The following is a 12,288-nucleotide window of genomic DNA, read 5'->3' on the forward strand; positions in this document are numbered from 1 at the left end:
TAAAGATCAAATTATGTGGGCTCACACGAAAGATGGGTCTTTTACTATAAAATCTGCTTATAGAGTTTATAAGAATGAAGTTAGTAATGGTGAAGAAGCTTTGTTTTGGAAAAAGGTTTGGAACCTGAATTGTCTGCCGAAAATTAAATTTTTCATGTGGAAGATATTTGCTCATATGCTTCCAGCCAATGCTTTGTTAAAAAATTATAACCCTGCTATTGATGAATCTTGCCCTCTTTGCAATGCTGATGTAGAAACTGTTACTCATTTGTTCTTTCATTGTCCTGTTGCTGCCCATATTTGGTTTGGTTTATCGCTGCAACATCTTGTTAGTCTTAACTTGGATTGGACAGAAGATTTCTTTCTAGAATGGTTTGATGATAGATTAGGGAAGTCTCCTTTTGCAGTTGACTGGCCAAGTTTAGGCGCCATAATCATGTGGTGTATCTGGAAGCTTAGATGTGATGTAGTTTTCGGCAGAATTGCTATTAATCTGGATAAAGTTATTCTCGACCAAAAAAAATGATTAATACTTATATTGTTATTCCTAAAAAGGTCCAGAAGACTAGTATGGAAGTCAAAATTCCTATTGATTTGGTGGATCATTGTCTCTTTATTGATGGTTCTCTTAAGGATTTTAATTTTGGTGTTGGCATGATTTTGTGTGATAATGCAGGTTCCATAACTCAATCTCGTTCGGACTTTGGACTGAAATCTGATGATGTAGGCGTTGAGGCGACTCCTCTTTATCTTTCTATCTCCTGGACAATGGAGATTAATCTTTCCAAAGTCTTGTTTATCAGCGACTCTCTTCAAGTTGTGAATTTTGTTAACGGAAGCGGAGTTAGTGTCGACTGGAGATGCAAAGATATTTTGCTGGACTGCAAATCTTTACTTTTAAGTCGTAATAATTTTAAAGTAGTTTATATTAACCGTACAAAAAACAAACTAGCATATAAGCTTGCACGCCGTGCTAGAAAGTATTGTCTTAAGAACGTTTGGGTCTCTTTATCTTCTTTTTTGAACAATGTGGTCAGGAGAGAACCCATCTTGAGCGTTTGTAACTCTCTTTTAAGTTAATCTAGTTATTGTGTTTTCTTAGTAAAAAAAAAAAAAAAAAGCTATATTCACAGCTTGAAGACAGTCACAAATTCTCTCAACAAACAAAATCACGGCCATTAAGTAGGTAGGACCTGTCTTTCACATTCACATGGAAGATCCGAGCTCCTCTCAAAACACAACTCACGTGATCCTCAAGACCGTTGAAGAAACATCTTATCATCACAAATTTGCAAGAAAAAAACAAGAACGCATTTACTTTCCTTATAATAAAGGGCAGGAGGCATACTTATACAAAATCATGGAAAAGAAACACACATAATAAACAACAATTAACTTGTGCAGTAGCAGGGTTTTGTTTATTTATTAAGCTTCCATCCTCCTCGTGCGTATCGTGAGGAGGCTCTTCTTAAACTCTCTCTTCAACTTAAGATCCTCTCTGCAACTTCTTCAAAAGTACAGCAGCTGAAAGAGTGAGGAAGATGACAAACAAATCCCCAATATTTCCAATACCACAGCACCCCCATCACTTCAGTGACTATGGATTCGATCCTCAGATGGATTACTTACAGGTAATTTGATTTTACTAACCCCCCATTCTCTCCATTCTCTTGATTTCTCTGTATCAACTTTTGATTTTTGTGATTTTGAAGGTACTAGAAGAAGCAAAGAAACATAAAAAAGAGAAATTTCTTCCATCATCGTCAACAACAACATCAAGATCTGTAGAGTCCTTACACTTCAAATTACAGAAACCCATATCAAAAGAAGAATCAAAGAAGAAGAAACAAAAGTCCAAATGGTGGAAAAATGCGTTGTTGTTCTGTAAAAAGAAATGGGTTTATCAGAATGATAAGGTCGTTGATCATCATTTTGGTACTGATAAAAACAATTACATGAAGAGTAATCAAGGTAGTAGTAGTAATTACAGAGGTACAATATCAGGACCAATTTACATTACTGAAAGTAGAAGCGGATCAAGTACACCATGTCGTTCAACATCAGGTCCATTATCATCATCATCAGCAGCATGGACGTTGATACCAGCAACCAAGAATGAAGTTCCTTACTTGAATCTAAGAGAAATGAATTTAGATCAGCATCATAGAATTTCTACCACTACTAATCCAATGCCAATCTATTTAGTTACTTAACTAATTAGATCTTCTTTTCTTTGTTAATGGAATTTCACTAAATCAGGGGAAGTTTGTCGAATTTTCTTTTAGGTTGTTGTTTTTATTAGGTTTTGATTTACTGTTTGCAGCTCAACTTGTTGTTTGACACAAGTACTCTGTATCTGTCAGTCAGCTTCATAATGAAATCAGAAATTGTGTCAATTTTAATTCTTGTTTCATTTGGTTAGGTGAATTTTGTTTCATTTCTGAATAGTAATGTCATGGAGAGTACTAATTAGTACTCCATTACTGGTTTTTAGTGGGGTTTCGTATCCAATGTTTAGTGGAGGACTTATATTTGTTGTCGTGCGCTGGTATTTTTGATCTCCCAGCATCACAACCAATGTAGTCAATATTGGATTTCGATGAATATCGGTCGAGTACCGAGATATGATATTTCGATGAATGTCGGTGAGATATCGGCCAATATCGGCATCTCAGTGAAACACCGAAACCGATATTATCGGCGATATCTCGGCCATCTCGGACGAGATTAACTACATTGATCACAACACAGTGTGCACGAGCTAAATTTTGGTATCCAATGTTTAGTGGAGAATTTTTTTTTTCTTTTTCTTTTTGCTCCGGTTCTAATATTTTTGATTTGACAGCATCACACTTTGGTATTTTTGATCTGGCAACATCACGACCAAACACATGTAAAAAATATTAAAAAGTTTTCTGTATGATAGCGGTTGCACGCGCTCTATTTATTTTCTTCCCCGTAATAATGAGCAATGTGTTTAGAAGTCATAGAATCATAGTTTCTAACATCACATATGAAAGAGATTTTTTTTTTCTTTTTTTTGCTCCGGTTCTAGTATTTTTTATCTTGCAACATCACATTTTGGTATTTTTGATCCGGCAACGTCACGACCAAACACATGTAAAATATTAAAAAAAATTCTGTATAATAGCAGTTGCACGCGCTCTATTTCTTTTCTTCCCCGTAATAATGAGCAATGTGTTTAGAGGTCATAGAACCATAATTTCTAACTTCAGATATGAAAGTCAGGCTCCCAGCCGATTTAAAGTAAAAGATACTAATGGTTTGTGAAAAAACAGGTTTTGATACCAGTATATCTTAGGAAATGGACAGATGAGAATATGTTGAACTAATTAAACACACGCAAATTAGCAAGTCTCTCCTACTTCTAGCTATTACAACAACACCAATATCTAACCTAATTGGCATGTACTTTTCAAGCCTCTACTTATATAAACCTCAACATGTAATCACATTTTTCCATTCATTCTCAGACAAAACTTGTCCCTGTCCTATAGCTTTTATTCACCATAATCATCAGCCATGGCTTCTCATGGTCAGCAACTATCTTTTAAGATTTCTCTAATGTTCGTCGTGATTAGCACTTTGTTTCTTAGTGATGGCGATCACGTAGCCATGGTTCACGCAGGTCGCTATCTTTTAGAAACAACTCCAGAAATCTCAGTTTCAAAATTTCAACTTCCACCATTACCAGAGTTGCCACCATTGCCAGAATTGCCGCCATTGCCACAGTTGCCACCACTGCCCAAGATAGGCTTTCCATCTTTCCACAAGCCGGAATTTCCACCCCTGCCTAAGCTTGGCGGCTTCCCGTCTTTCCCCAAGTTGGAGTTACCACCATTCCCTAGAATTGACATTCCGTCTTTTGCAAAGCCCGAATGGCCATCATTGCCAATAATCGAATATCAATCATTATCCGAGAAGCATGCTGAAGAGTTGCCAAAGCCTGACATGCCAATTCTGCCGAAACCTGAACTGCCACAAATTGAAGTGCCTACTTATCTTCCAAAACCAGAGTTGCCAAAAACCGATTTGCCAAATCCCGAACTCTTCAAGCCGGAACTGCCAAAGCCAGAACTTCGCAAGCCTGAATTGCCAAATAATGGATTGCCAAAGCCAGAATTCCCCAAGCCTGAGTTACCAAAGGAAGAATTACCAAAGACTCAACTACCAAAGAATGATCAGTTCCCAACTTCTCAACCAAAGCCCGAGTTGCCAAAGCTTGACGATCCAGCACTGACGCAACCGGAATTGCCAAAGCTTGATATCCCAATTTTTCCCAAGGCCGAGTTATCCATTGTCCCAAATTTCCCAATTGATCTGCCTAAACCTGAGGTAACGCCGTTGCCAAATTTTGAAGACCTAAAGCAGTCAGAATTCCGCAGCATTCCTTTTATTCTACCAATGCCCACATTGCCCAGCCTTCCTAAAAACCAGCGCAGTCATTCTCATGCTCATTCAAACAAGCCTTGATTGAATAGTTTTCCAGGCCGAATTATGTTTTTGTTCTTCTGGAACGTTAGAAATATCAATGTTTGGAACTGTCAATGGAAGTCTGTGTGAATCGGATCTACGCAACAGAATCAACCATAAACTATATATATGACATGAAAAAATGCTAAACAATATCAATCGGATTTTAGAAACTATAAAATAAGATTAAGTTAATTAATGTCGATCTACATTGATAATAGTATCTATCTATATACATATAGTAGACGATGAAAATCTTATAGTGAAAATAATTTTTTTTCTTCTTTTGCATGTGCCATGTGATAGCTGAAATCGATATCGCGTAAGGTCAATTTCATGCATAACTAGACTACAAAACAGAAAACGGCGACATCACATGTAAAACTAGCTAGGGCCATAACCACTGATGAAACAAAATAGCCCAGCATTGACTGTTTTGTTTCGGCTTGTGAAGTTGCAAGATGAGGATTGATGGCCTACTCTCAAGAGTCTCAACATGTAATGTTTTCAGACAACATAGTGTGATGTTATTATTTTTCTCTTTTTCTTTTTTATTTTCACACGTAAATTAGGGGTACGCCCAAACTAATAAGGTTATACAAAATTTAAATCCATCCAAGATGGTATGTGAAGGGGTGTCTAAAAAATCTCAAAAGATCAAATTACCCTTACTATTAAAACATGAATTCAATCTCATTTAAACTATAAAACTTAAACCCATTCATCAATCTTCAAAATCCATTTTCAAAACACTGAAACTTAAAAGGATGAAATCAAAAGAAAAATCAAGGAGAAATAAAAAGATCAAAAGTTAGAGGCTACCGGAGATTGAGTATGATTTTTCATCTCTGAAAGTAATATTTTCGGGGTCGTCATGGTATTCGTCCTTATACATTGCTGACTAGTGTTGCAGTAATTAAGGTCGTCATGTTTTGAAAAACTTGAACCTTGTCGGCTAATAACTACCATAAAACAATTTCTCTACGTACATTTTTGCTATTAGTCGGTATGCTTGTTTTATATGTAACCTTGACGACCTGTTTGTAAAATTTTTGGTCGTCGGTGTTTGTAATTCTCGACCTTGACGACTATAGTTTAGTTGACATGTTATGAAATTAATACCTTGCCGATTAATTATGCATTTGTAACACCTTTCTCTATATGTCAAAAGTTATCTAGTCAGCATTATTGTTTACTACCAGCATGCCGGATAATGATGGTTGTTATCTTCCATATTTGTCGACCTTGCCGACTTTTATACTTTCGGTTCTGATAGTGTTGATTTCTTCGGTAATTTTGAGAATGAAACCATTAAATATCTTTGCAAACCCTTTTTAGAAGTGTTTTGCTAGTGTGGTTTCATTTTCGTTACAAATAAAATTTTCAAAACAATTTTTTTTCTCGACAACCTTCCAACATAATTCATAAGTTCAATCTAACTAAAACATAATTTCATAACTTTTAATCCTACTCACTAATCTAACTCTATTAATTATAAGCGAAACAAGTTTATTGGTGCTAATTAAAAAAGGGCGGGTTAGCCATTTTAGAAAATGTCCGACTAAGGGGTTTGAGTTTTACTTCCTAATGATCCTATTTTGTTTTATAAGATATACCCTAATTATTTTGGATACATTTTAATCTCGCGAGCTAAATTAAGTTATTAAAAAAAATCAAGAAGCCATATAAATAAAAATCAAACGAATAATGAGTTACATTACATAGATCCAGTTTATCTGCAAAATAGATATTTCTGATTCATAGCCCCTAGCATCACTTATTCACAAACCTCATATATGAGTAATAGTTTTCAATTCATTACGATATTTCCAATCGACTTCCCCGACGACAACCCTAAAGATTATTTCATTGATGATAACGATGATAATGTAACACCAATGTGCTAGTGACAATATCGAATGTCTTATAGGGATCCTTTAGGAAATAAAAAAAAAAACCTTACAATTTTAATATAAATAACTAAATAACAACATCTTGACATTAGTATCATCCAAAAAGGTTCACTTTTGACTAGTTATGTTCATCCAAAAAGGTTCTTCATTCCTTTAATTATAATGCTTAGATGATATTGGTAACTTTTATAATTGTTGTTATTTAGATGTTAATCTAGCAAAACTGCAGGCTCAGAAACTAGTGTATTTAAACGTTTGACTTAAAATGCGAGAGTTACACTTCTAACCAACTCGGCTATCCCAAGTTGATTTGTCTAGTGTACCCTAAAACTAATGATTCATATACATCAACCCCTCACATATGTTGTGTGGGGCACGAGATGGCCCCACGAATTGGCGAAGAGGCACACATGAGACATTGCCCTGCACATATGGGTGGTACAGTACCACACTAAATTTTTTTAAATGGATGTTTAAAACATCCATCTAGTGAAGTATTAATAAATGTTATATTGGTGTTTTCTCTTCAAGGATTCTGAAACCTCTAGTCATATTGATGTAACGGTCAATTGGTGAAGTACCTATTTTGAACCACCTTAAGCTTGGTGATAGCCTGTTACTAACTTGCTTCTTTTCTTTTTTATTTATTTCGCTTGGGCGGTACAAATAATAAACCTTTTATACCTTCGTTTCTTAGTAATAAATTATTTCTTTGCCAATTTTTTTTTGGTTTTATGTTTTTTTTACTTTTGGCTAGGTTGTTCTGAGAAAAAACTATCAATCATTATAAAGTTTCAAAATAAAATATATATTCGGCTAGGTTTACAACCAACCAACCGATTTTGGTATCACAGGCAATTGATAAGGTCCATCCTAGGCGATTATGGGTTTTAACTACTTATTTATTTATTTAACAGGAAAAAGGAAACAAAATAAACGGTTAAATTGGTTGAAATGATTTAGCCTATTATCGGTTTTATTATTTTTATTTTTATAATAACATGTATCTTGTAGCGCCTACCTATATATTCATATACATAAAACCCTTCTGACCAATTAGGCTAGCTCAAGTTGATTTGTCTAGTGTACCATAAAAGTAATGATAGATTTACTTGACACCTGAGACATTGCCTTGCACATAGGGGTAGTACAGTACCACACTAGACTACTTCACTATCTAGATGCACATACACATGAGGTTATATGTTTAAAACACCCATTCATAGTAAAACTTCGATAAACCAATAATTTTGGGATTGCTAAATATTATCAATTTACGGAGTATTAATTTATCGATAAATTAATAAGTTATTAATATACCAAAAAAAATCAAATTTAAATTTAATTTTCAAAAAAAAGAATATATTTATATAAATACATGACTTTGATATTAAAAATGAAAATAATAAGAAGAACAACACAATAAAATCACTCCAGAACTTTTCAAGGGACTACAACAAAATTAAAGATGAAGCTCCATGTTATATAAATATGAACAGTAAACAAATAACTTTTTATTCTTATTTTAATAAGTACCATAATGTAGGATTATTACACTGTTTATTAGTTTATATATTAGTCGATTCTTAATATCGATAATTTTTCTATCTTATTGGCGAAAAATATTATTTTTAACGAAGTTATTAATTTTTCGTGGATTAATTTAACGAAGTTTTATTATTATTATTATTATTATTATTATTTTGGTATGATGGTAAAATGGAAGTTACATGGATATTTAAAAGATAATCAAGAACACCATAACACAAGAAAAATAAAATCCAAATACAAATAAAGATACGAATTACGAATAAATCGCGAAGAAAAAGAGCGATGAACTGCACCAGTATCCAATTTTTGTAGGTAGGAGAAGGATGGTATAAATCGGAATAAAATCCGACCATTTAAGATATTTGTCTTATTCAAAAAGATATGCTTCTTAAATAGTGAATTAATTTGATCTAACTATTGTTTGAGACGAATCCTGATGCCCCAAATCTCTTGGGTCCAAGGTTATCGCAGCGCCACCGAGTTGAATCACTAGTGATATAAACGAAGTTGTACTGTACATATGTAACTTAAATACACTTTCAATTAATAGCTAATGGATATCCAACAATCTTAAATTGTCAAATAGCATACAGTCCAACATCGATAAACGAATGTTCGAAAAATGAATAACCTCGCCAAATGAATAATTTTTCCGGTCCCGACTTGAGCCAAGGTGATAAATGAATAACCCTTCTTAATGCATTCATGAATAAGAAAATTGAATCCTTAAAGACCCTATAGAAATATAAACGAATGATATTTAAATTTCATATATAAAATATATATATACATATATATAAGAATAACCCAAAATACATAATCAGTAAATTTTACATAAAATATATGTAAAATAATCTCAAAGAAAAATCATCCATGGTTGATTGTCTTTTTCTTCCACGCAAACCAAAATGCACTGCATCCTTCATTTTTATGCAATGCTTGTACAATTTCTGAAATATTTTGCTTGTTTTGTAGAAAGTAAGTTTTTAAAGTGACCCTCGCTCGAAAGGCATCTTTAGATGACACATTTTGTATGACGCTACAATCGTCTGTTTCAGGATCATTCTCATCATTCATTACTGACTCAATAGTTTGTTCATTTGTTGGAACTTGGAGATTTCGTAACTGCATCATTCTCAAATATTTTTTTGGTTTTATGTTTTTTTACTTTTGGCTAGGTCGTTCTGAGAAAAAACCTATCAATCATTATAAAGTTTCAAAATAAAATATATATTTGGCTAGGTTTACAACCAACCAACCAATTTTGGTATCACACACAATTGATATGGTCCAGCCTAGGCGATTATTGGTTTTAACTACTTATTTATTTATTTAACAGGAAAAAGGAAACAAAATAAACGGTTAAATTGGTTGAAATGATTTAGCGTATTATCGATTTTATTATTTTTATAATAACATGTATCTTGTAGCGCCTACCTATTTTCATATACATAAAACCCTTCTGACCAATTAGGCTAGCTAAAGTTGATTTGTCTAGTGCAACATAAAATTAATGATAGATGTACATAAAACCTGAGACATTGCCTTGCACATAGGGGTAGTACGGTACCACACTAGACTATTTCACTATCTAGATGCACATACACATGAGGTTATATGTTTAAAACACCCATTCATAGTAAAACTTCGATAAACCAATAATTTTGGGATTGCTAAATATTATCAATTTACCGGAGTATTAATTTATCGATAAATTAATAAGTTACTAATATACCAAAAAAAAATCAAATTTAAATTTAATTTTCAAAAAAATAAGATATTTATATAAATGCATGACTTTGATATTAATAATTAAAATAAGAAGAAGAACAACACAATAAAATCACTCCAGAAATTTTTAAGGGACTACAACAAAATTAAAGATGAAGCTCAATGTTAAATAAATATGAATAAGAAACAAATAACTTTTTATTCTTATTTTAATAAGTACCATTATGTAGTATTATTACACTGATTATTAGTTTATATATTAGTCGATTCTTAATATCGATAATTTTATTATCTTATTAGCAAAAAATATTATTTTTAACAAAGTTATTAATTTGTCGTGGATTAATTTAACGAAGTTTTATTATTATTATTATTTTGGTATGATGGTAAAGTAGAAGTTACATGAATGTTTACAAGATAATCAAGAACATCATAACACAAGAAAAATAAAATCCAAATACAAACAAAGATACGAATTACGAATAAATCGCGAAGAAAAAGAGCGATGAACTGCACCAGTATCCAATTTTTGTAGGTAGGAGAAGGATGGTATAAATCGGAATAAAATCCGACCATTTAAGATATTTGTCTTATTCAAAAAGAGATGCTTCTTAAATAGTGAATTAATTTGCTCTAACCATTGTTTGAGACGGACCCCGATGCCCCAAATCTCTTGGGTTCAAGGTTATCGCAGGGCCACCGAGTTGAATCACTGGTGATATAAACGAAGTTCTATTGTCCATATGTAACTTAAATACACTTTCAATGAATAGCTAATGGATATCCAACAATCTTAAATTGTCAAATAGCATACAGTCCAACATCGATAAACGAATGTTCGAAAAATGAATAACCTCGCCAAATGAATAATTTTTCTGGTCCCGACTTGGGCCAAGGTGACAAATAAATAACCCGGCTTATTGCATTCATGAATAAGAAAATTGAATCCTTAAAGACCCTATAGAAATATAAACGAATGATATTTAAATTTTATATATAAAATATATATATACATATATACAAGAATAACCCAAAATACATAATCAGTAAATTTTACATAAAATATATGTAAAATAATCTCAAAGAAAATTCATCCATGGTTGATTGTCTTTTTCTTCCACGCAAACCAAAATGCATTGCATCCTTCATTTTTATGCAATGCTTGTACAATTTCTGAAATATTTTGCTTGTTTTGTAGAAAGTAAGTTTTTAAAGTGACCCTCGCTCGAAAGGCATCTTTAGATGACACATTTTGTATGACGCTACAATCGTCTGTTTCAGGATCATTCTCATCATTCATTACTGACTCAATAGTTTGTTCATTTGTTGGAACTTGGAGATTTCGTAACTGCATCATTCTCAAATATTTTTTTGGTTTTATGTTTTTTTACTTTTGGCTAGGTCGTTCTGAGAAAAAACCTATCAATCATTATAAAGTTTCAAAATAAAATATATATTTGGCTAGGTTTACAACCAACCAACCAATTTTGGTATCACACACAATTGATATGGTCCAGCCTAGGCGATTATTGGTTTTAACTACTTATTTATTTATTTAACAGGAAAAAGGAAACAAAATAAACGGTTAAATTGGTTGAAATGATTTAGCGTATTATCGATTTTATTATTTTTATAATAACATGTATCTTGTAGCGCCTACCTATTTTCATATACATAAAACCCTTCTGACCAATTAGGCTAGCTAAAGTTGATTTGTCTAGTGCAACATAAAATTAATGATAGATGTACATAAAACCTGAGACATTGCCTTGCACATAGGGGTAGTACGGTACCACACTAGACTATTTCACTATCTAGATGCACATACACATGAGGTTATATGTTTAAAACACCCATTCATAGTAAAACTTCGATAAACCAATAATTTTGGGATTGCTAAATATTATCAATTTACCGGAGTATTAATTTATCGATAAATTAATAAGTTACTAATATACCAAAAAAAATCAAATTTAAATTTAATTTTCAAAAAAATAAGATATTTATATAAATGCATGACTTTGATATTAATAATTAAAATAAGAAGAAGAACAACACAATAAAATCACTCCAGAAATTTTTAAGGGACTACAACAAAATTAAAGATGAAGCTCAATGTTAAATAAATATGAATAAGAAACAAATAACTTTTTATTCTTATTTTAATAAGTACCATTATGTAGTATTATTACACTGATTATTAGTTTATATATTAGTCGATTCTTAATATCGATAATTTTATTATCTTATTAGCAAAAAATATTATTTTTAACAAAGTTATTAATTTGTCGTGGATTAATTTAACGAAGTTTTATTATTATTATTATTTTGGTATGATGGTAAAGTAGAAGTTACATGAATGTTTACAAGATAATCAAGAACATCATAACACAAGAAAAATAAAATCCAAATACAAATAAAGATACGAATTACGAATAAATCGCGAAGAAAAAGAGCGATGAACTGCACCAGTATCCAATTTTTGTAGGTAGGAGAAGGATGGTATAAATCGGAATAAAATCCGACCATTTAAGATATTTGTCTTATTCAAAAAGAGATGCTTCTTAAATAGTGAATTAATTTGCTCTAACCATTGTTT

At 32.2% G+C, this 12,288-nt stretch overlaps 2 protein-coding genes across 2 annotated transcripts; both read left to right on the top strand.

Moving 5' to 3' along the window:
* The first annotated feature begins 1,346 nt into the window (after positions 1 to 1,346).
* On the top strand, positions 1,347 to 2,396 carry LOC113345601. Its single transcript, XM_026589375.1, has 2 exons — positions 1,347 to 1,631; positions 1,713 to 2,396. Exons 1-2 carry the CDS (start codon positions 1,542 to 1,544, stop codon positions 2,211 to 2,213), a joined length of 591 nt encoding a protein of 196 aa, XP_026445160.1. The 5' UTR covers positions 1,347 to 1,541; the 3' UTR covers positions 2,214 to 2,396.
* Positions 2,397 to 3,543: 1,147 nt separating this feature from the next.
* Positions 3,544 to 4,494, top strand: LOC113345237 (protein PELPK1-like). The gene has a single exon (XM_026589038.1). The coding sequence runs from the start codon at positions 3,544 to 3,546 to the stop codon at positions 4,492 to 4,494; it is 951 nt and encodes a 316-aa protein (XP_026444823.1).
* The last annotated feature ends 7,794 nt before the right edge of the window (positions 4,495 to 12,288 follow it).

This window comes from Papaver somniferum, unplaced genomic scaffold, assembly GCF_003573695.1.
Source record: "Papaver somniferum cultivar HN1 unplaced genomic scaffold, ASM357369v1 unplaced-scaffold_81, whole genome shotgun sequence".
Lineage (NCBI taxonomy): Eukaryota > Viridiplantae > Streptophyta > Magnoliopsida > Ranunculales > Papaveraceae > Papaver > Papaver somniferum.